The 24,440-nt window shown below is 47.4% G+C and overlaps 2 protein-coding genes across 9 annotated transcripts in view; one reads left to right on the top strand and one right to left on the bottom strand.

Moving 5' to 3' along the window:
• The window catches only part of MAX (MYC associated factor X), a 93,293-nt gene that overhangs the window by 18,279 nt on the left and 50,574 nt on the right, over positions 1–24,440 (top strand). For 2 of the 8 annotated variants that reach the window (XR_001115175.2, XM_030812244.1), the window contains 3 exons: positions 6,159–6,282; positions 6,767–6,851; positions 7,546–9,084. The exons of 2 other annotated variants lie outside the window; for them this stretch is intronic. Coding sequence is in view for 4 of the 6 variants with exons in the window: in XM_030812244.1 (XP_030668104.1) it covers positions 6,262–6,282; positions 6,767–6,851; positions 7,546–7,733 (294 nt within the window). In the remaining 2 variants the exon portion in view is untranslated. Of the gene's footprint in view, positions 1–6,158; positions 6,283–6,766; positions 6,904–7,545; positions 9,085–24,440 lie in introns of those variants that run through there. 4 more of the 8 variants (XM_003267816.4, XM_003267815.4, XR_001115174.2 and 1 more) reach the window with 3 other exon arrangements.
• FNTB (farnesyltransferase, CAAX box, beta) overlaps positions 21,547–24,440 on the bottom strand; it is a 73,382-nt gene continuing 70,488 nt past the window's right edge. Inside the window, exon 12 of the mRNA XM_003267822.4 lies at positions 21,547–23,029. Within this exon, the coding sequence (XP_003267870.1) occupies positions 22,898–23,029 (132 nt within the window). The 3' untranslated portion in view covers positions 21,547–22,897. The remainder of the gene's footprint in view (positions 23,030–24,440) is intronic.

The raw sequence follows: 24,440 nt of genomic DNA, 5'->3' as shown, positions 1-24,440 counted from the left end.
GCTACTAAGTGCACAAGAAAAAAGAATGCAAGATTTAAAAAATGATTGTTTTGACTCCTTACACAAATGTCTTACTCCTGGCTTTAATTAAGCTGCTTGAGGGCTGATAGCTCTGCCTTTCCCTGGTAATCAGCAAAATGGTCCTGTGGCTGGGGAGGCCCTGGCAGCAGGAAGCCTTCAAGGAGCCACGGGTCTGTGCTGACTCTGGCCTTACAACCTTCCAGCCTCCTTTGCTGGCATTGATGGGGTTCCATTTTTGAATGAACTAGTTTAATGTGGATCCAAATTTATTGTGCATGTTCTTTCATTTTGGTTTTCAAAAGATGGCTTATTCACATGGAAACGTACACCAGTTTAGCCCTTACCTTCGTATGTGTAAAAGCTTACACATGTTTCAGAAAATAAATGGTTTCATTTTCTCTAAAATAACTAGTACAAAATAAAACAGATGTGAGTTGTTGAGTCCAGCAGTACCTCTTTTTTCATCCCTCCAGATATGGCATTTTGGTTCTTAGGGAAACAAGACAGCTGTAACATCAGCCCACCAGCATCTGTTTTTGGCACTGAAGAGGAAAAGTGTTTAGTAGAGTTAAGATTATTGTTTCTCACATCAGCATTGGGACCCTAGGGAAGGGCAGTGGTGTTCCTAATGTTAACAATCTAGCACTACTATTCTTTTCCTCACCTCTCCCCACCCACTTTCTAAAACAACTTGAATTTTTAGAGAAATCCAAGTTACTGTGATAAAATTTATAACTCCAGAAATGTTTGGAACTCTTGCCTTACATTGAAAATTTTTGAGAACCATTGCCTTAAATGAGATTTAATAACCTTGGACTTCATCTGAAGCATCAATGCTAACAACTTCAGTAGTCATTTGGGGCCTTAAACGGTTCTATTTAGAATCCAAGTCTTTTGGGTTTGAGGCCTTTTGTGACATATGTAGTCAGTTCTTACCATGATGTGTGGGGTGGGTGGATGCTGTTCAAAAGCAGAGGTCTGACATTGAGTGCGTCTGCTTGAGAGGGTTGGCCTTCCCTCTGTCTGCTTACTGCCTTGGGAGGGAATGCAAATGGACACGTAGCTGCAGCATGAACAGTAGGAGGGACAGGAACCTGGCAGACCCTCTGCCACACCCTGGGTCTTCTACGTTGTTCATTTTGCTTTTATCCTTCTGGGCTGCCAAGAGGTAATGAAGCCAGCAATACTGTGGGAAGCTCACATCCCCCATATAACCTTCCACTTCCGCCCTCCAGACCAGACGGTTAGGTCAGTTCTCTCACGCTAGCTTGCATCTTGAGGCTTTTCCTCTCAATGTGTTTCTGCTAGAAACCTGTTTAGTTCTCACCTGCCTTTAAAATAGAAAGAAAAATAATCTTCCTTCATTGCTGCTATACTATTACAAACTACCATTTTTCACTTTTTTTTTTTTTTTATGCAGGGTCTCACTCTGTTTTTCAGGCTGGAGTGTGTTGGCACAAGCATGTCTCACTGCAGCTTCAGCCCCATGGGCTCAAGAGATTCTCCCACCTCTGCCTCCCAAATAGCTGAGAGCACATTCGTGTACCACCATGCCCAGCTAATCTTTTGATTTTTTTATAGAGCCCAAGTGTCTTGCTGTGTTTTCTAGGCTGGTCCCCAGCACCTGAGCCCTAGTGATCCTCCCACGTCAGCCTCCCAGGGTGCTGGGATTACAGGCATGAGCCACTGCACCTGGCCTACTTCTTACTTTTCAACCAAATTCTGAAGACTAGTCTTCATCATTGCCTCACTTGCAACTCAATTCCTATGCCTGTTACCCGTGCAGAGACAATTTACCATTGGGCTTTGGCTGTCACTCCTCCAAGAAAACCACCTTCACTAGGGTCTTCCATTGATGTCCTTGTAGGCAAATCAGGTGACTTTCGTAGTCCTTTTCCTCCTCCAACTTTCCCCTCCATGACAACACTGTCCCTGCAATTCTATTGATCTTTTTAAATTAGTTCCATAGCTTCCCCTGTGTTCCCAAAATATGAGTGTCCTGAAGGCTTGGATTCAAATCCTGACTCAACTTCCTATTAGTTTATATAACATTGGGTAAATTACAGCTGTGTGTCTCAGTTTCCTCATTTATAAAATAGGGAAAACATCAGAAGGTTGTGTGAGGATGCCTGACACTTAGTAAGTACTCAGTAAGTGTTAGCGCTGCCATTGTTACCACCCCCATCATCATCATCATTCGTGTTGCTGTGTGCAGCCATGGCTTTGGAGCAAGATCTGGCAAGGCTGCCCAGCATCCTTTTATGTGGCTCCCAGAGGTGAGAGAGAGGCCTGCTGAGCCCTTTGTGTTTACTCACATGGCTACATGGGAGGCCTGGCTACCTCTTCAGTCCCTTCAGCCACTATCCACCCTGTCTCAGGGCTCCATCCAAGCCATTTAAAGAGCCATTTCTGTTCACAAAGACAGAATCAAAATTATGATTCTGCTAATTATAAAAACTATCAGGAAAAAAATATTCAGGTTTTTACTGAGTACCCAAGGCAGCACTTGCCCTGTGGACACGTTGACTTACCAAGTTCTATCTGATCAGTCACACTCACATGAAGATAGGCAGTTGACTCAGCTGACTTAGAGCAATTTTCAGAAAACAGAAACTGAAAGCCCAGGGTTATTCCATAGTCCATGCCATAAATCCCAGGGTTTCTTGCTGGCTTCATGTTTACTGGTCATATATTATAAACTCATAAAGACAAGGAAGGCCCTGCCCCCACCTTCGTGCTGTGTTTGGCCACATGATCTTGTATGGAGTGGAAAGATGGGAGGGGAGGATTGCAGGTGAGTCTAGCATTTTTAGCTTCAGCTTTTTGCTTTTTCTTCCCTGGACTACATGCACATGCAAATTTGGGATATTTCTATATTTTGTGCTTTAAATTTTTTTCTTGTTGGATCTTAATTCTTGTTGGGTATCCTGGGAAGAGTAAAATAAAGTTAACTCTGAACCATTCTTTTGGACTTGCTGAGGGATCAGGGCACCCTAAGTGACCTGGGGCACTTATGCTTTCAGCTGAGGATGGAGGAAGGGCTGTGCTTAGCATTCTGAAGGCCTCGTTCTGAGTTTAAACCAATCTAGCCTTCTTTGGACTCCTGTTGTTCCCAAGACACTATGTTCTGAACATCTATGAATTTTATCTTCATCCAAAAACTACCCTGAAATGGAAACTGCCATCCCTCACAGATCTTTTTCTCTCTTCTGGCTTGTTTTGCTGTGCTTACTGCCCACTTTTCACTTATTGATCCTAATTCCCTGGTTTCATGTATAAATATTTGAAGGAGAAACTGGTAGCAAAAAGGCTGTTACTCAGTCTGGTCATTCGTTAAAAGTTATCATTGAACATTTGCAAGTGCTCTCTGGATTCAGAGATTGTGCATTTTTTCCCTTGTCCCAGATGCACATGGGTAGTTAAGAGCTAATGTTGCCTTCTGGGAACTGTTAGTTGAAAAAATAGCTTTTACATAGGCAAATTTAAAAAGAAGGATGTAAATATGCATAGCAATTATGTCAGTGATGGAAAGGGTAGACTTTGGAGGGCTAGATAGGGTCTTAGAGAATTTCTAGTCAGATGAGGAATAGGCAAGGTGAGAAATGTGTCTGCAGCCACAGAACCCATTACTGACAAGCATGTAGAGCACTCCTCTGTCCTCTAATTCCCAAATTCTTCCTTACCACTCTACCACTTCTCATCAATACTAATCATTTTTCATTCCATCTCCAGTATCCAGAGAGGAAGGTATTTTAATTAGTCCCTTCTAATTATGTGCTCCTTTTTTCCACCCCATTTTGTCACCTAATAATTAAACCCTAATAAGGCCCCTTTGTAGAAATGGGAAACAGTGTCTGAAGTATCCATCGCTAGGCTAGGAACTCTCATTCCTTCTACATAAGCTGACTGACTTAACTAAAGAAACGCATCTTGCTTTTCCCCCATCCCATCTTGCCTGTGCTATTCCAAATGCCACCTTGGTCTAACACAGGGCTCACCATTTCAGATAGGAGCACGTTGCATGCACACATGCAGAACCAAGGCCAGTGCCTGGCACACAGTAGGTAATCACCCCAGCCAGAAGCCATCTTTCCCATGGTGTCTCTAATCTCTGCTAGTCAGGTTATGCTCGTCAGCACTGCCCTGTGATTTGTCTGTGTATAGACATATTTATCTCCTCAACTAGATAGTAAGTAAGCTTTGGGGCAAAGAAGCCATGACTAATACATTTCGTTTCCCCACAGTATCTGCCTAGTACCTTGTACGTAATTTGCGCCTGATAAAAATGGTTGATTATGAACAATTTCCTTGAGGAAATTACCTTAAGGGTGCTATAAGAGGAAAGCCTGGAAATTGTAGTACTCGTGAGGACTTACGAATAAGCACAGGCCTTACAAACCTTTCTGAAACTCAGCCCAAACTGAGGCCTATAAATTGAGATTGTTAGGATTTAATATGAGTAGATCTGGTTTTGCTAGCCACGGTGTACATGTTTTCTTTGTCTTTCTCCTGCTGTTGTGTTCTGGTTGTTTAGGACCCATTGGGCTTGTAATATAGAATTGTCAAGCACTCCCTACCCTGGGTAAGAAGCTTTCTGGCTGCTCAGGAGCCTCTAGCTGGAAGGCGATACTTAAGCTACTAGGCTACCCCGCCTTGAGCTTCGCTTGGCTTTGTACTATTCTACCAATTTGGCTGGCTGCCTGGCCATAAGTAACTCTGACTATGTTTGTAGCCTGCAGAGAATCTCCCAGACAAGTTTGATGTCTAGGGGCACAGTAACATGACATCCATGTTACTGACTTACTACGAACTTACTCTAACAAGGCAATACCCAGGCAACCCACAGCCATTGTAGAGGTGTGGTTGTTTCCTGAAATGGCCCAATCTCATGCTCTTCCTGTGTTGACATCAAGCACTGACAGCTTTTTATGAAAGTCTCTTTAGCCAGGAAGGCTGAAACAGTGACACAGCAGCATCGTTCAGTTGGGAATAGTTAACAATGGTTTCAGAGTTTGGCTGGAATCTTGAGTCTTGATGAAACACATTGTACCCATTCCATCTCAAGCCAGGCCCTAGCAGAATTAGTGACCTAAAGCTTTCATTTAAGTAGTATTTTTAATGTTTCCAGACATAGCGAAGCTAAAGACTTTAAAGCAACCTAAAGAACCAGAGGGGTTGGGAGGAGTACAATTCAGGAGTCAGATGACTCTGAGTTTAAATCCAGGCCATGCCACTGTCCAGCTGGTGATTTTGAATAAAGCGGTATACTTCTCTGATCCTTAGGTTCCTAGTAGAGCTACCTCTGAGACTAATCTTGTGAGGTAAGCTCTATAAAGCACTTGGCACCACGTATGTCACAAAGAAGGCCTTCACGGATGCAGTGGCTCACGCCTGTAATCCCAGCAGTTTGGGAGGCCGAGGTGGGTGGATCACCTGAGGTCAGGAGTTCGAGACCAGTCTGGCCAACATGGTGAAACCCCATCTTTATTAAAAATGTAAAAATTAGCCAGGCAACGTGGCATGTACCTGTAATCCCAGCTACTCTGGAGGCTGAGGCAGAAGAATCACTTGAACCCGGGAGGTGGAGGTTGCAGTGAGCTGAGATTACACCACTCTACTCCAGCCTGGGCGACAGAGCGAGACTACGTCTCCAAAAAAAAAAAACAGGCTGGGCGCAGTGGCTCACGCTTGTAACCTATAGTCCCAGCACTTCGGGAGGCCAAGGTGGGCAGATCACCTGAGGCCAGGAGTTCAAGACCAGCCTGGCTAACATGGTGAAACCCCATTTCTACTAAAAATACAAAAAAATTAGCTGGGTGTGGTGGCGCACGCCTATAATCCTAGCTACTCAGGAGGTTGAGGCAGGAGAATCACTTGAAACCAGGAGGCAGAGGTTGCTGTGAGCCAGGATCACGGCGTTGCACTCCAGCTTAGGCAACAAGAGCGAAACTCTGTCTCAAAAAAAAACCAAAAAAAAACAAAGAAGGCCTATAGTAGCCATTACTGTATTTCTTCAGCCTTTTCCCACCTTACCCTCTCGTTTCCAGCCACCCAAGCAGTTGCTGCAGGCCAGGTTCCCTCACTGCCTGGATTCGGTTTTTATTTTGTCCCCTGTGCTTTTTCTCATATTGCCACAGGCATCCCGGGCCCAAATCCTAGACAAAGCCACAGAGTATATCCAGTATATGCGAAGGAAAAACCACACACACCAGCAAGATATTGACGACCTCAAGCGGCAGAATGCTCTTCTGGAGCAGCAAGGTGAGCACCCGAGCTTGTGGGGCAGCTGGCCCTGCTGTGCTCCAGCCAGGTCAGGCTTTGGCACCTGGGCCTGCAGAGTCAGAGGCAGTCATGGAGTATGTGCTCAGTAGCAGGCTTGGTCCTGCTTCTTGGGGCCTGAGTAGCTGAGTGTTAGAGCCATCCTGAGGAAGGACCTGAGGCGCCAGTGAGGAGACAGTGGAAGCTAGGAAGTTGGACAGCTGGAGACTTGTATCTTTTCTGGCCTGACCTCTCCCCTTCTTGGGGCTCAGGTGCTCTGCCTGCAGTAGGGATCACACCTGGCATCAGGTGTCTGAAAAGAGCTTTGAGGTCCTTGGAGTGGAATGTGCTGTGTAAGTACCAGAGACTCCAGGTGTTCAGGGACAGTGAGCCCTCCCCATTGTCAATGGTAGTCCAATCAGGGCAGCCTATGGGCTAGGCCCATGCTGTTTTCAATGCTCACACCCGCCTTTTCCTACAACCACAGGGGAAAGCGAGAGCTGATCAAGTTCTTTGTTCCTGGGGAATTCACTTCTCTTCCTCCCTCATGGAAGATGCAAGTAAAAGGAAATGCAAGTAACCACCTGGGTTAGAAAACCTCAAATAAAATAAAATAAAATAAAATAAAATAAAATAAATTAAATGGGTTGACCTTCCAGGCTCAAGCTGAGCTGAACCAAGGGATGGGCAGTGGGTGGTGTCAGTGGGTTGGTTACTGGGCCAAGCAGCCTGCATGTAGGGGCTATTTGAAAAGCCCAGGTATTTTATGTGTATTGGTGACTTGCTTCCAAGTGTCCAGCTTGGCATTCCAAGTGGATCTTTTACACGAGAGCTAAGCCAAAACTGTTCTTTGGCTGATACGTCTTATGTCATCCTTTCCTGCTGTTGTGTGGCCTCACACCTTGTGGAGCCTCATGCTCCTGGGCCAGCTTCTCCTCTGTTATTGCACTGCTGAATCCCACAGGGAGCTCACGCTCCATTCTCTCCGCGGGGCTTCCACGGCAGGACGGTGACATCACAAGCCTTCTCTTCTGAGTTGGGTGGGATTGCAGAGTGTCTGCTGGCTCCCAGGTCCAGCTGGGAAAGGCGGGAGGGAAATGAAGTGTGTGAGTGAACAGCCACCTGAAGGGAGCTACTTCTGAGCATCTTGAGCCTCGGGGGCCGACAAGCAAGCCCTTAGGAAGAACAGGCTGGACCCTGAGTCTGAGACTCGGTTACTCCCAAGTCTCCAGAAGGCAGTAACACACTCCCTTGGTTGCCTTTTAGTCCGTGCACTGGAGAAGGCGAGGTCAAGTGCCCAACTGCAGACCAACTACCCCTCCTCAGACAACAGCCTCTACACCAACGCCAAGGGCAGCACCATCTCTGCCTTCGATGGGGGCTCGGACTCCAGCTCGGAGTCTGAGCCTGAAGAGCCCCAAAGCAGGAAGAAGCTCCGGATGGAGGCCAGCTAAGCCACTCGGGGCAGGCCAGCAATAAAAACTGTCTGTCTCCATCGTCTCATCCTCCTTTCAGTTCATCGGTAGAACCCTCAGAACCATTTAAGAGACTCTTTATTTTTCTCTTTCTCCCTTTTTTTTTTTTAATTTTTATTTTTACGTAGAAGCTCTTGGACAACAGCTGTCGTTCTCCTTCCCCATTTCCACTGTATATTTTTTTAATGTATTCCCTTCAGGGATTCCCTGTCCCCAACAGGAATTTTTAAACCAAAACACCCCAACTTGGCAGCTTTTTCTGTGGAGGACAGATGGCCGGCCGGACCTCTGAGCACATAGTGTCCTGCCCACCCTACCAGCTCCTCCAGCCCTGCCGGGCACATGCCCAGGGGACGCCTGCCCTGCCCAGGCGGCCTCCTGGCCCGCCCTCACCTCTGATAGACTTTGTGAATCTGAACTGCTCTACTTTGAGAAGATGACCGGTTTGGAGTAATCAGAATGAACCCTCCTCCTTTTTAAGGGTTTTTTTTTTTTCCTTTTTCTAAAAAGCTATGTATCGCTCCTATTGAAAGACCAGATCCTTAAAGAAGTTTGTGATATAAAAAGAAAGTGGGGACAGATTCGCAGCACAGAGTTGCTGGCATGTTTCACTCCTGCTTCTCTCAGACAGCTGTTTAAGCCTGCGGCGCCAGCCTCACGGAGGGCCGTGTGACACTCTCGTGGTATGTATGGGAGATGGCATCAGTGAAGCAGCAGCCACCAGGGAGTGGCCATTTGGGGTTGGGACAGGGAGGGTGTTTTGGGTGGCATAGAGGTTTTGTATTGAGGGCCAGTGATGATGTTTTGATATTTATTTCCTGCTACTTAAATTTGAATTTGAGTGAATTGTACCTATTTCTGATGATGTCGGTCTTGCAAAGCGACAGATTCATAAAGTAATGATGAACTCTTTCTTTCTTCCCGTGTGTATTTCTAAGAAATAGAGCCAACTGATTTTGTATGTAAATACCAAGAGCAATTTACCTGGTACTAAACCCGCACCCCAGTGCGGACCCTTCCCAGCCCTCACCCCACTTCCTTTCCTACTGTCCTGGAACCTGTCTCCATTGTGTGATCCAGCCCTGGTTCTGGCTGTGGTCAGCAGATCCCAGTGAAGGGTTTTGTGTGTTTAGGCCTCATTTCTTTGTCTTTTTCCTACTCCGTTCCTGGCATTTGCTGATTTCTAGTGTATACTCTGTAGTCTCAGTTCGTGTTTGATTCCATTCCATGGAAATAAAAAGTATGTTGTACATACTGCCGAAGAATTGTCTTGCAAGTTAAGGCTTCCCCCTTTACTATAAGACTATAAATAAAAACTTATTTTATCCTTCTTGGTGGTGGTGTCTTCTTGCCCTTGTTAAGGCCAAGGTGGTTGATGAGAGACCCCTCTGGAAGCTGTTAGGGCCTCAGCGTAAGTCTGAGTGAGAAGTGGAGGTGGCTTACCTGGTCTTGCAGAACCAGGAGCAGCCATAAGCCAGAGTTGCTTCCCCTTTCTCCCCCTTTCTCAGCTCAGCCTGAGAGAGTAAATGGGTGGTGATGGCTTTGTTCATTGGATGAGGCTTTTGAGGTTCGACAGGGATGTAGCCTTAGCTGTGGCAACATTTCTAGGTCCAGTTTCTGCTAAGCAAGTGACCTTTGGGGGAATTGGTAGCCCAGAGCTGTGGTTCAGGTTCTCCTGGTAATGAGTACCCAGTTCAGAGGTGGCTGTTCTCCAGGACCTTTCAGTTTCTAGACAGTTCCAGTTTATTAAGAGGAGGCAGCACAGCTGCCAAGGACTGGAAGTCAAGAAGGCTCCAACTGCACCGAGTTAGCTCTACTCAGACTGGGACCCAACACCAGCCTGAACTTGTTTGACCTTGGAAGAAAAAGGAATTATGGCCAGAACGCAGCTCAGTGTTGGTTTTCCTGTCTGGCTGACAGGAAATACTGCTGTTCCTAGACCCAGAGAGGAAGTCAAGTCAAATCAGTTCTTGGATTTGTCACCATCTTTAGAGTGGTGGAGAGCACTGTGGCTCCTATCAATTGTATGTCAAATCCGTAATATCTTTGTTTAATGGGAGCTGGGGCAGATGGGTCATGTCTCTATAAGAGGCAATTTGAAACATGATCAAGCCTCCAAAGGCCATGATTACATTAAGGAAAGGAAAAATGCTGGGAAAGCAAGATCCCATTCATTAAGGGCACTTCTTTTCAAGATAGAGGAAAGAAACTGCAATAAGGAAGAAATGGAAATGAGAATCAGGTTATTGCCTAAAGCCCTCAAGGTTAACATGCTTTCCTCTTTTTCATTGCCCTTAACTATATCTCTTTGTATATCTGGGCTTCAGTATACAGTCGGTTTGCTTAGTATTGGTGTTAGAAGTGAGCTGTGGGTGAAGCCGTGTTGATGCAGAGATGGAAGCCATGTGAAGCTGGCACCCACTAGGGAGATAGCAAACAGGAAGGGGCAGTCAAGCCAGCATGAGGACAGGTGGTGTCCCTGAGAGCCAGTCCCTGGCTCCAGTATATTGGCTGGACAAAGGATTGAGTTTAGGCTTCTCTAGATTTCAGTAAACCAGTTAGAGGACAAGGGGCACAGTGGCTAGGTGGCTGGTTCACCTAGGAAAATCCAAACTACCTGATTGGCGTGGTGAGCGGACTTTGGCACAGGGTGGAGGTACCACTGGAAACAGCTTCCTGGACAGGAACACAGGGCCGGGGAGCTCCGCCTGGAGACTGCTCAGCTGAAAAGGACAAGTCAGTCACAGCCAAGCAAGCCCCTTCTGGTATGTGTGTCTAGGAAGTGAGTGTGAGTATTCCCTCAGGATACCAAAGTCTGACCATAGCTTACTCTCTCACAGTAATGGTAGTCTCTGGTTTATTTTTTATATTACTCTGGACACTCACTTGCACAAAGCCAGATAAGCTGTAGATTTGCTTGGTCACTGTGGCAGGTGGCTTCACTGAGGGGTCTGTTAAGCGTGCTATTTCCCTACCAATACAGTTGCCCCAAGTGCAAGGGTATTTAAAATGGCCCAGTTTTTAAAGTTCTTGATATGCTAACCCCATTGTAAAACATCGACAACTTCTTAGGTAAAGAATCTAAGCTCACAGAGCTGTGATCTTAGCTGAGACAGGTTTAAAAAAGAAGACTGAGTAGACAATAGGAGCCAGAGCCCTGAACGGGGACTAAAGTAAGCAGAATTCTGTTTCTGATAGTATCATGTGTGTTTTATGCTTGGCCTCTGAAAGCAGACTGGCTGGGTTCACAGTCCTGTCTCTGCCACTCGGTAGCTGTGTTACTTCTCCCAGCCCCAGCATCTTTATCTATGAAATGAGGATAATAATAGCACTAGCCTCATGAGATGGTTATGAGGATTAAGTGAGATAATGCTTATAATGTGCTTGACCTCAGGACCAAGCAAGCACTGAGGTGCCTCTGCTGCCATTATCTACACAAAGCCATGTAACCAGGGCTGACTCAGCAAGGTGGAAAAAGCCAGCTCCCGGACACCTTCCCTAAAGTGAGTAAGGGTTGACTTCTTGGTATATCACAAATGCTTCCCACTCCTCAGAGATGTGCCCCATCCTTACCAGGCACAGTGACTAAAGAGAGCAAGGTGACACCAGGACTGGACTGACAAACTCTTCAAGACTAAAGCGGCCCCTGTGGGTACATTAATTAGATCTGGTGTCAACTCGAGCGAGGCTCTGCCCATTCCCTCCCACCACGATTCAGTGGCATCTCTCAGCTTTGGACACTTTTGGAGGCCCAGGCAGAACTGCTCAGAAGCCCCATGTGGTATTACTCAAAGTGGGATCCTTGGATCACGCCCAGGGCTGCTTGTTAAAAGGATTCCTGGGCTCTAACCCCTCTGATCTGAAGTGTGCCGTGGCCCACCGGTCAGTTTAACAAGCTCTTTCAGGTGGTCCTCAAGTCACTCAGGTTTGACTCCCAACAGTGATATAACCTGGGGAACCAAAAGGACGCTGTTGAGGAAGTTAGGCACAGCTGAGCTGAACTAGCGAAGTGGTTCTGAGGTCAGGATGAAGGTGGGGGAGGCAGGCTTGTTAAATAGTTCAACCCTTAGAGCTGCCTTGATGAGTCTACGTGCTCCCAGCGGGCCTCCGATGCTCTAGGGGGCTGGCTGAGCTACCAAGTTTTTAAACTTGAGAAGGAAGGAAGCTGAGGGCTGCCTATACCAGCCCCTTTAGAAGCCCCAAGCAGGGGTAATGACATGGGGCAGCACTCATTTCTGTAGCACGCCTTGGCTGGCCTCTGGTCCCCAGGCAGGTTTTATAATCCAGCTAGAGCAAGGCTCTCTCTCCGGCCTGGTCACCAGGATGCGTTCTCAAAAGCCTCTGAGAACGTGAAACTAGAGCATTCCTTTCTTCAGAACGGTTTCTCTAGCCTGAAGAGGAAACCCAGGTAGGAAAAAAAGAGTTTGCCAATGTCTACACTGCTAGATAGCGAATAGAGAATTTCCTTCAGTGTCTAGGGTTTACTAGGGCAGCGGCTAACTCATACATCCCCAAAGTTTCCTTGGGAAGGGAATAAAAAATATTTTCTAGTTAACTTCCTCAGGAAGGAAACCAATTTGGCTAAGCCAGGCTTAACTACAGGTAGGACTGGGTGACCGCACCAGGCAGGCCTGTGCATGGGTTTTGGAGGCTCTCCTGGCAAACCTCATCACCCTGCTGGTAAGTGTTGTCATTGCTTGGTGTTTCGTTGGGGTTGGTGTTGGGAAGGAGCCCAAGGAGCTTCAGAATGACTGCCAGAGCGGGTAGGGCTAGGGGCTCTGAGCCCGCCTGTCTGGACTGCCACGCCAGCTACAACCCTTACCTTTGGGGTGACATTGCTCTGGCTTCCTGAGCCATAATGTGAGGACAATAATAGCACCAAGTGCCATTGTGAGGCTTAAAGGAGTGTGAAAAGCCCATGAATTGTTCCTGGCATTTAATACTCAATAAATACTGTAAAATCTTAGATCTGTCTGCCATCAGGGCAGTGCAGCCATTTTTGAGTTTTGTTAAAATGTGGAATGAGGCTGGGCGTGGTGGCTCATGCCTGTAATACCAGCACTTTGGGAGGCCAAGGTGGGCAGATCACTTGAGGTCAGGAGTTTGAGACCAGCCTGGTCAATGTGGTCTCTACTAAAAATAAAAAAAAATTAGCCGAGCGTGGTGGCACACGCCTGTGGTCCCAGCTACTCGGGAGACTGAGGCAGGAGAATCACTTGAACCCAGGAGGCAGAGGTTGCAGTGAGTCAAGATCACGCCACTGCACTCCAGCCTGGGTGGCACAGCAAGACTCCTTCTCAGGAAAAAAAAAACATGGAGCAAATAAACTCTCCTTTTTGCTGATGTAATTAGAGTTTAGTATATTAATATCCTTGAAAGGGGAGGTAAATGTATGTTGAATGCTAAAAGGCAGTAAAAATTTGCATGTTTTCTGAAAGAACTTGAGCAAGACCACAAATCTGTTACCTTTTGGAGAAAAAAAAGGAGTCGGGGAATGAAATATACCCTTGCAGGCTGGCTCAGAGCCATTAACCATTAGCATACTGGTGACTTTGCCCTGTTCTTCATTCCAGTTTCAGTTTGCGTTTCTGCAGTACTGGGTGGCAGGCACTGTGCCAGGTTCAGATACTGCAAGCGCATCTTGTGCCCGCCCCGTGTTTCTTGCCCAGGGCTGGTTATGACAGTGGTCAAGCCATCGTTTTTCAGCCTTCCCCTTCAGGGACCCCTTGAGCAGAATCTGCCTGGTGGGTGAGGTGGAGCAGATGAGCCTCATGACTGGGCCGAGGGGCCCGCACGCTCTAGCTCACTCTGGATCCCATGTGCACGCATGCACACACAACACACCCAGCAGGATGGGCGTGTCTAGAAGAATGCCGAGCAGGTGGCCTTGGACAATTCACAACCAGCCGAGCAGGTCCCCTCCTGCGCCCTGTGCTAGATGCCAGCTGCCCCAGCAGGCCTGTTGTGACTGCCAGGCCCCATTTAGGATTGTTTTCCTCTGATGTCCTTTGTGGGGTGGGGCTCTTGTATACCTACAGCCTGCTCTGGGCAAAATTATGTAGCATGGTCTCTACTATTAATTTTTTCCGGTAAATTAAAGGCTAGAGAAGAAGAAGAAAAAGAATCAAGGATCCAATATTAAGAAATCTGAGCCCAAACCTTCTACTCCAGTGCCGAACATAGTGAAGAATTAAGCTTCCTGTCAAGAAAAACAAGACTGACAGCCTGTAGACCAATAGAGGGAGGTGTGCCTTCTCTCCAGAAGCCTACGTCTGCAGGAACCCAGGAGTATGGAATGAGCCATGCAAAGTCTGATTCAAAAAATAACCCAATGGGCATGCACCCCCGGTCACTCATCCAGAGTCTGGCTGGCAGCCTGGCAGCCCATGGCTCCCATGCACAGTGCTTGAGAGCTTCATTGTTTCCTGTCTGCTGGTGCCATCAACAGCTCTGGGGTGGCAGGGGCAGATCTTGGGCTAAAGGACAGTGGCCAACAGCTTTGGGCCAAAAGGCCGCAGCAAGACCAACAAGCTAAGAGGAGGAATGTCATGTCCACAGCGAATACCTACTGCAGCAAGGCTGTAGGAGACTGCGGGGGAGAGACCCTGTTTCCAACAACTTGACCATGTTTCCCATCCAGGGACCTCTGTGCAGAGAGTGGTGGTGAGCAAGTATTTCCAACTGGGAGCCCCCACAGGGTCAGTGGCTGGTCTGTGCACTTGCTACTGGACTCCTAGCACTGTGCCTGGCTTGTGGTGGATACTCTACAAATGCTGCATGCAGATGTGTGTGTGCCAGTGGACTCCAGCCTCGCGATGTACCTTCATCTCTGTGCCGTTGATAGGGCGGTTCCAGGGTTGCCTCTGCATGAGTTCAACCCTCAGGTATTTGAGCAGCACGTAGCCTCAGCCCAGCACTGTGCTGGCTACTGCAGCAATCTAGGCAGCTTATAAAGGCTGGGCGTTGCCTTGAAGCTTAGAGATGAGGTTAGGCATTTAGCACAAATGTGCATGTCTGGGCTCTGAATGCCAGAGGAGTTCAGGAGATGGGCCCTCAGTGAGAGCAGTTTGGCACTATGGGAGGGGCAGGGCCACCAGGTCATTACTTCTCAAGCTCTTGGTGGGCTCTCCTTCTGTCCTGCCCACAAGAGCCCAGCCTTGGGCTCCCCATCTAGCTGTCCAGAGAGGCTGGGGGTGGGGGGCTGTTGGTGAAGGGAGGGTGGACCAGAGCCGCCTGCTCTGCACAGGTTGGGTCACCATTCTATTCCACCACTTTCACTGGTCCCTTGGTATCCAGGCACATGGCAGCCACTGCTCCAGAGAGTGAGGAGAGGGACTGGGGGGATGGAGCCTCGCAAGGAGCATGGACACCCAGCACTTATGTTATCACCATCACCATCTGCATCTGCCTTACCTGGCTACCTCTCCATTAAGCACACCTGGGAGCATTGCCCTTGCAGCCCTTCCCCCTTGACAGAGCTGTGACATTGAGCCCTGCCCTGGTCTGGTAGCTGAGGGCCCAGACTCCCCTTGCCTCCTTTGTCCCATCAGCCCAGGCCGTCATGGGTATAGAAGGTGGCAATGAAGTCTCACACTCAGGGTAACCAACATGCAATACTTATGGAAAGACTGTGTGATCAAGGGTTGAGAGAATAGTATACTGAACCCAAGTGTACCCATTACATAGTGTGAACAATGATCAACATGCAGTACTCGTTGAAAGAAAAGGGATGATAAAAATGCACTGTTATTGAAAGTAAGAAAGTGTGGGGTCTGTTAAGGAGACAAAGGAGCCCACTGAGAAAGCTCCCAAAGGCCAAAACTGCAACAATTTGAGCAACAAAATAAATAATGTAGCATTGGAACGTAATATGAAGTATAAAATAAATATGAGTCCATAGTGAAAGAAATGATTGAATAAATTGAGAATAAACATCTCCCGTGTAGAATTCTAGGTAGTTTATGTAGGTGCTCTGCCTTCAAGGATATGGAGCGTAACTCCCCACTTCTTTTGTTTGTAGTTTTGAGACAGAGTCTCGCACTGTCGCCCAGGTTGGAGTGCAGTGGCACGATCTCAACTCACTGCAACCTCCGCCTCCCAGGTTTAAGCAATTCTCCTGCCTCAGCTTATCAAGTGGCTGAGATTACAGGTGTGTGCCACCACACCTGGCTAATTTTTGTATTTTTAGTAGCTATGGGGTTTCATCATTTTGGCCAGGCTGGTCTCGAACTCCTGACCTCAAGTGTTCCACCTGCTTCGGCCTGCCAAAGTGCTGGCATTACAGGCGTGAGCCACTTCCCCACTTCTTAAGCGTGGACTGCATATAGTAACTACCTTGTAAAGGATACATTCAGGAAAAGGAGAAAAAAGTAACCTTATGGAGGAACCTGACAAACAGTACCTCAGCCAGGCGATGAAGGGTAACATCAGCATAAACATGATGAAGCACGTTGATAGTATGTATCCTTGATGTGTGATGAGAATGGTACTTTACCTCTGTGGCCTTCCTCCAAAAAACTGTTAGGCATGGTCTGGGCACGGTGGCTCATACCTGTAATCAGCACTTTGGGAGGCCAAGGGAGGATGATCGCTTAAGTCTAGCAGTTCAAGACCAGCTTGGGCAACATAGCAAGAGCCTGCCTCTACCAAAAAAAAAAATTTAGCTGCACATGGTGGTGTGTGCCTGTGGTCCCAGCTACTCAGGAAGCTGACCAGGAGGATTGCTTGAGCCCAGGAGGTTGAGGCTGTAGTGAGCCATGATCCACTGTACTCTAGCCTGGGCGACAGAGCAAGACACTGTCTCTTGCAAAAAAAAAAAAAAAAACCTAACCCCATCTAGTCATAAGGATAACATCAAACAAATCCCGCCTGAGGGATGTTCTACAAAATACCTGGCCATACTTTTCAAAACTGTCAAAGTCATCAAAAACAAGGAAAGAATGAGAAACTGTCAAAACCAAGAGGAGTCTAAGGAGACATGAGACATGACAGCTCAGTGTAATGGTGTCCTGGGTGGGATCTTGGGACAGAAAAAGGCCATTAGGTAAAAACCAGGGGAATTCAAATAAGGTATGGACTTTCATTAGCAATGTATCAAAATTGGTTCATTCATTATGGCAAATGCCACCTATTAGTGGAAGATGTTAATAGGGAAAAATGACTAATGGGTCTGTGGGAACTCTGTGTACTATCTTTGCAATTTTTCTGTCAATCTCAAACTATTCCAAAATGTTTATTTTGTAAAATGCTTTTTTTTTTTTTTAAGACAGGGTCTTGCTCTGTCACCCAGGCTGGAGTACAGTGGCATAATCATGGCTTACTGCAGCCTCGATTTCTCAGGCTCAAGTGACCCCCCCCCATCTTAGCCACCCAAGTAGCTGTGAGCACAGGTGTATGCCACTGTATCCGACTAATTTTTTTTTTAATTTTTGTAGAGACAGAGTGTGGCTGTGTCACTCAGGCTGGTCTCAAACTCCTGAGTTCAAGTGATCTTCCAGCCTTGGCCTCCCAAAGTGTTGGGATTACAGTCATGAGCCACCACACCCGACCTAAAAAATACATTGTTCTTTTTTTTTTTTTTTTTTTGGAGACAGAATTTCGCTCTTGTTGCCCAGGCTGGAGTGCAAAGGTGCAATCTCAGCTCACCGCAACCTCTGCCTCCTGGGTTCAAGCGATTCTCCTACCTAAGCCTCTAAGCCTCCCGAGTAGCTGGAATTATAGGCATGCACCACCATGCCCGGCTAATTTTGTATTTTCAGTAGAGATGGGGTTTCTCCATGTTGGTCAGGCTGGTCGCGAACTCCCAACCTTAGGTGATCTGCCTGCCTCAGCCTCCCAAAGTGTTGGGGTTGTAGGTGTGAGGCATCGCACCCGGCCATGCATTATTCTTATTGTTACTTCGGAAGCGCTGTATTTCTTCAGGGGGAGCAGAGGGCAAGGGAAAGTTTCCATTAAGCTGGCCTAATGATGAGCGCCCTGTCCCTGCCCTGCTTGGTTTTATTCTTGGATGTGCCAGAGAAGCGGGAGGGAGGAACGTGAGGCCACCTGGCCCCAGTTCCCCAGCTGGTGGAAAGCAGAGGCAAAGAGGGTTACTGCAGGAAAGTGAGAGGATGCGCAGGAACCTGTTAGATGTGCCTGGGCCAGGTTGGAGAAAGCTGGCTGCTGTCAGGCTGTGGTCAGCTCCTGGGAAGACGGACTCATCACGGCCTCACTGAGCCACACAGCATCACACTCTGCACTGGTGTGGCATGCACCTGGTGCAGCAAACATCACTCTATGCCACACACTTGGCGGCAACTGGAGACCTCATTAGAAGGGTGCCCTGCTATTTGCTGTCACCATCCCTCACCTAGTGACAGATGGCAGCTGGCATGCTGGGCCTCAGTCATCCAGCCTAGAGGTAAACCAAGCATGTTCCACCAGTGCCCCCTATTCCCCGAGACCTCTCACCTTCCTTCAGAGGCCTGCGGTGGTGGAAGGGCGTGGGCTTTGGAGGCAGCAGATCTGGGCTCAGGCTCAGGCACCACCACTTGACAGCTGGGAAACCTTTGGTGATTCACTTAAGCTCTCCAACCTGTTTCTCCAGTTGTAAAAGGCAGGTAATACGCCTGCTTCACTCACCTTACAAGGTGAGTCAAATGATCAAATGAGAGGCGGTAGACCAGGAGGGACTGTCTTAGGGGTTATTGTTTGGGTAGATGAGGCAAGAGTAGTCAGCACTTTTTAAGCAGCAGGTAAGGCCTTGGTCTTAGGGCTAATTGGTAGTAGAGTTTTTTATATAGTCACGCCACATAATGTTTTGGTCAACAACAGAATGCATGTACGACAGTGGTCCCGTGAGATTATAATACGTATTTTTACTGTACCTTTTCCATGTTTAGATTCACAAATACTTACCACTGTGTTCCAGTTGCCTGCAGTATCCAGTATGGTGACAAGCTGCACAGGTTTGTAGCCTAGGAGCAACAGGCTACCCCATCTAGCCTATGTGTGCAGTAGGCTAGGCCATCTAGGTCTGTGTAAGCGCACTCCATGATGTTCACACAACGACAAGATCACCTGACTGATTTTCTCAGGGCGTATCCTCGTGATTAAGTGACATAACTGTATTAGGTTGCTTTCAGTTGCAGGTAATAGTAAGTCCAACTCACATTGGCTCATGTAACTGAAAATCCAGAGGCCACATGGGCCTCGGGAGCCATGTGATCAGGGCCATGTTTCTCAGTCTCAGAGCATGTGTGTGTGCTGGCTTCTCATGCTGGTTTCCTTCTAGGTAATAGGAAAGCGCTGCTTTTCCCCGTCATACAGCGTCTACGACATCTCTGTCTTTAGACTATTTTAGGTCACATGCTTGTGCTCTGAATTGATCACTAGGGCAAGGACAAGTCATGCTGACTGGCTTAGGCCTGAGTTACTCCCAACCTGAACAAATTACTGGGGCAATGAGAGACAAATGAAAATTATTGGCTTAGCCGATCGGGGCCTGGGCCTGGAGGTAGGAGGGCATCAAGCCCAGGCAAACCTTTTGGCTGCCACAGGTGGGGAGGAGTGGTATGGATGCCAGTAGTGTCCCTACAGGCTTCTATCCCAGTAATAATCCACTGTTATTCCATACATAAATCCAATGGCCATTTGCCTCTCTAGCATCCATTTACCCCTTTGGCAACAATCCTAATTTGCATTTGGAGCTTTGTTCCTTCCCCGTTCCCAAAAACTACGTGCTTCTAATGAAGCCTCATTTCCCTCTCATGGGAGAGGCCATATGACCAAGACTTTGGCCAATTGGTGCACTGTATTCTCCAAGCCGTCGGACTGCTTCTTGGAGAGGCACTTGGTTTGATTAAAGCCAGTGAAACACAATGATACTCGTTGGAAGGAAGGCTGGGGTGGAACCAGGTATGCCTGTCTGCTGACCCTGACCCCAAGAGGATGTAGAGTCTGGAGCTATTGGTGCTGCCATTTTACAACCCCATGGAGAGCCTGAGATTGAGGCTAATGTAGAGAGATGGAGGGAGGGTGAGGAACCTAATAGGGCCAGCCTAACTCCTGGACTCTGCAGTTTGAGTCAACAGGTTGCCTCTTTGCTTTAAAAGCCAGTTTGGGTCAAGTTTTCTACCAGTTGCAATGGTGTCTTAAATCATATTATACTCTTTCCTATTCAAAGGCAGTAAATGCCACCAAGCAGTGCATGTGGGCAACTAGAATGCTTGGTCCAATCCTTACTATTTGTCACTTGACACTAATTATTACATGAAAAGCATCCCAGTCATGAAAGATATGGAAGAATGCTCAATAATACCAAGAAGGGAGAGCAGTGTGGAACTATTGTTTACTGGTATTATCTCAGGGGTGTTTCCCCTGATTATCCATGAGGTTCTCTTTATGCTCCGCTCCCTGTAGGGTCTGGCAGGCTTCCCAACTTATCTGGTGTGTTCAAGGTGGGTCTAAGGGTGAAACTGGAGCCCACCTGGATACAGAGATCTGTATTAGTTTTGTGTTTATTGATGGGAGAAAGTATTTGGGGTCATCTACCTTGAATGCTACATAAATGTCTTCTACTCAAGGAGTCACATAATAAATCTCTCCAAAGGTGCAGTGGCTCACACCTGTAATCTCAGCATTTTGGGAGGCTGAGGCGGGAGGATCACTTGAGCCCAGGAGCTCGAGACCAGCTTGGGCAACACGGTGAAACCCCATTTCTACAAAAAATACAAAAATTAGCTAGCTGTGGTGGTGTGCACCTGTGGTCCTAGCTACTTGGGAGGCTAAGGCAGGAGGAACTTCTGAGCCCAGGAGGTCGAGGCTGCAGCGAGCCATGATTGTGCCACTGCACTCCAGCCTGGGTGCATTTCAGCAAGATCCTATCTCAAATGAGTGAATAAACAAATCTCTAGGACTCACCTTGAGGGCTGTCAGGAAACCCTCTGGAAAAGGATGTCTCATGGATATGCCAGTGTAAACTCTCCTGAAATAACCCTTTCTCTTCTCTACCCAGACTAACTCTACCTACCCTTTGGGGTCCAACTCAGATCCCTCCTTGGTAAAAAGCCAGTTCAGACTGAAGCAGTCCCTTCTATTAACCACACTAATTATTACTGTAATTAATCTCACAATACCTTGAGGCTCCTGGTGCTGAGAGGATTTTGCCTTTTGTTATAGTGATGGAAAGGATGCATTTCAATATGTTGCCTTGCAGTGTAAACCTTTGTTAACAGGGCAAAAATAGCACAGGGGGCAGGAATTACATTCCTGGATGTGCATTTGGCTTATTTACATGGATTTGGGCGTCCTCTAAGGACACCATCTTCTCTCCCCTCCAAGAGGGTCAGGCCACAGGACATCCATATTCTTGGCTTCCCATGGGAGAGGGTCTCTCGCCAGAGGAAGGGAAAGCCAAGTGGCCACAGAATTCCAGCCTGTCCCTGTGACAGCCCCTGCCTCTGGCCAGACATCCACCCACCCTTGCTAAGTCAGCCTGCTCTGGGGCTACTAGGCTCAGTCCTTGCTGTCTGTCGGAGACAGACCATGAAGTGCAGTGTGTGGAGGGCTGGGACGTACCACACCGAATTACCCCAGGGAGCTTGGAAAACAACTCTTCCCACTCTCTGTTAGGCCCACGGCTTCCTCTACTGGAGGAGACAGTACGTGAGGATGGAACTCGGTCATTCCTCTGTCACCACCGATACGAACAGTCTGGAATCCTGCACACAGGAGACTGACGATCCCTGAGCAACCTTTAGTAGCTCCTACCATTGGGCATTTTCTTGGTACAGATCACAGATAAGAGACATCATAGAAAATGTTATTCTTTTATTATTTCAAGGAGGTAATACATAGCCCAATATGTCAAAGCAAAAGGGAATTAGAGGCAGCAAATGGCCAGGTTTTTCTAAGAGCCTCATGCTGCATCTCTGAGCTCCTGTCTGCCCGCAGCCCACAGCTGCTTACATGAAGGCCAGGTCAGTGGACAGATGGCCCAACTCGACACTCCACTGACTGAGAAAGGGCTCAATGTGCAGCACAGCAGAGGCACTGCCAGGACCCAGCACGCTGGGCAGCACCCCGCGCTGCCACCACCAGCTCCGGAGGCTAGTGCCTTAGTAGCAGCCAGTGTGTCTAGCACTTGATTTTATTCCTGTGAGCCTAGAGTGGGCAGGACGTGAATAAATCCTGAGTCATAAATTAAGGTGAAAGACTTAGTAGTGTTAATACTCTGGGTGAGAAAAGACAACACAGTCTTAGAGGAGAGTGGGCTTGGAGTCTGGTGGAAGAAAGATAGATAAAAACCCCCAGAAGGGCCTCGGCCTGCAGACACTGCCTTGAGGCCATCAGAGGGGGTTTTCACGGTACATGATAGGGAGGAGTGAAGCAGGTGGGCACTGGAGGGCTGCTTCCTCTGGCACAGTTGAACTAGAGGTTCATTTTCCACTCATAATTGGTTTCCTAGGTCTAAGTCACCACACCTGGGGCTGAAGCAAGTCTTGCCTGTGCACCAAGCGTGGCCTTGGACCCTGGAGAGATGCAAGGCTCAGTTCTCCAGTGTTGAAGTGGAAGGACTCCCAACTGAAGGAGATCTTTCACCCCCCCACCTCCAGCTCTTTTTCCCTTGCCAATGACCAGGGTACGAGTCGAGAGGCAGAGGCACCTCCTGGTGCAACCCCACCACAGTCTTACAGAGAACTCATCTTGGTGGGACCCAAAGCCCAGCCTTGGCATGGAGCAGACTTATTCCGCCCATGGGAGGGCACCCAGTCTGGCGACTGAATGGTGGCGTGCAAGCGGGAGTCAGCAGTGGCTCTGGATGCCGTAATACTCAGATGCCATTCATCTCTGTGTGATCATCCTGGCTGGAGAGCTGGTGAGGAGGGGCTGCTTCCTCCTGGCGTGCACTGTTCGCCAACCACACCAGGTGGGCTGATAGATTTTTGGTTTGACAGGTGTGGAAAGAATTTTTAAAACCAGCCACTGCGTTCTCCAAACCCAGAACCATTGGTTTTGTTTTGTTTGACAAGAAAGGACCAAGAGAACCACAGCTCCACTGAGGCTAAGGCTTGTGTAGCACAGAATACAGTATGTATTGAAACGTATAAACCTTGTCTGACTGGGGAGAAGGGTAAGCAGAGAGCTGTGGGGACCCAGGTCCTCTAGATGGTTGCAGGCTCTGCCGAAGTCTCATCCTTAAGCTCCTCAAAACCTGGGACTGGCTTCTGCAGAAAGTATGTAGTGGCCTGGATCACCTTGTCTGGTCCAATGTTGTACACCGGGTGAGTGGGCTGCTGCAAAGAGAAGAAAAGGTGCCAGTTAATCACCCCGGTGGTTCTTGAAAACATAACACATCCTTTGCTCCATGAAAGGCACTTCTAAGAATTTAGTATAAGGAATCAGAGACACAAAGATTTATCACACAAAGCCCAAAGGTTCAAAAACGGTGTATTTGCTAAAACTATCTAGTACATGGGATACAGGGTAATATACAGCCATTATAAACATGCATTTAAATATTTAACGATATAGGCAAATGCTTACAACATCGTATGTGAGAAAACAGCATGTAAAATACTATCTCAAACTTTTTTTTTTTTTTTTTTTGAGAGTCTTGCTCTGTTGCTCTGGCTGGAGTGCAATGACGCGATCTCAGCTCACTGCAACCTCTGCCTCCTGGGTTCAAGCGATTCTCCTGGCTCAGCCTCCTGAGTACCTGGGATTACAGGTGTGAGCCACCACGCCTGGGTAATTTTTGTATTTTTAGTAGAGACAGGGCTTCACCATGTTGGTCAGGCTGGTCTCGAACTCCTGACCTCAGGTGATCCACCCGCCTCAGCCTCCTAAGGTGCTGGAGTTACAGGTGTGAGCCACCACGCCTGGTCTCAAACTTTTTAAAAAGTGTATTTGTACCTGTGATGTATATAAATGGCAAAAATCGTACCCATACCAAAATATTAATAGTGATATGATTATTTTTAATTTTCTTATTTACATGTTATGTATCCCAATTATAAACATGTATTTACATTTATAATCAAGAAAAAGAGGGCCAGATGCGGTGGCTCATGCCTGTAATCCCAGCATTTTGGGAGGCTGAGGTGGATGGATCACCTGAGGTCAGGAGTTCAAGACCAGCCGTCCAAGATGGTGAAACCCCGTCTCTACAAAAATACGAAAATTAGCCGGGTATGATGGTGGTTGCCTGTAATCCCAGCTAGTTGGGAGGCTGAGGCAGGAGAATCGCTTGAACCCGGGAAGCAGAGGTTGCAGTGAGCCAAGGTCATGCCACTGCACTCTAACCTGGGCAACAGAGCAAGATTCTGTCTCAAAAAAAAAAAGAAAAGAAAAAAGGACCACAACCCTATTACGTAGTAAGGCTGTCAGGTCATATTTAAATATATAAATATAATTTAAATATAAAATTTAAGTTAAATAGATGTTATTCTAGTACATCACAGAAACCCAAAAGAAACTTTAGATTTGACACAGGGCATAATCCTAGGCCAATATTCAGGATTCTCCCACTGTGGGATAATGAAGAAGGGGACACAATTGTAGGAGAGATTTAAAAATTTTTGAGAGAATACTATGAGCATACTAAAACGTACAAAAATTCAGATAAACAATTTTTAAAAACCAGGAAAACTGTCAAAATTGACTTAAGGAATTTTTAAAGGCCTACATGAAGAAATTAGTAACAAC

This window comes from Nomascus leucogenys, chromosome 1a (assembly GCF_006542625.1).
Source record: "Nomascus leucogenys isolate Asia chromosome 1a, Asia_NLE_v1, whole genome shotgun sequence".
Lineage (NCBI taxonomy): Eukaryota > Metazoa > Chordata > Mammalia > Primates > Hylobatidae > Nomascus > Nomascus leucogenys.
Note: the sequence above shows the minus strand (reverse complement) of the source record. Positions and strands in the feature narration are given on the sequence as shown.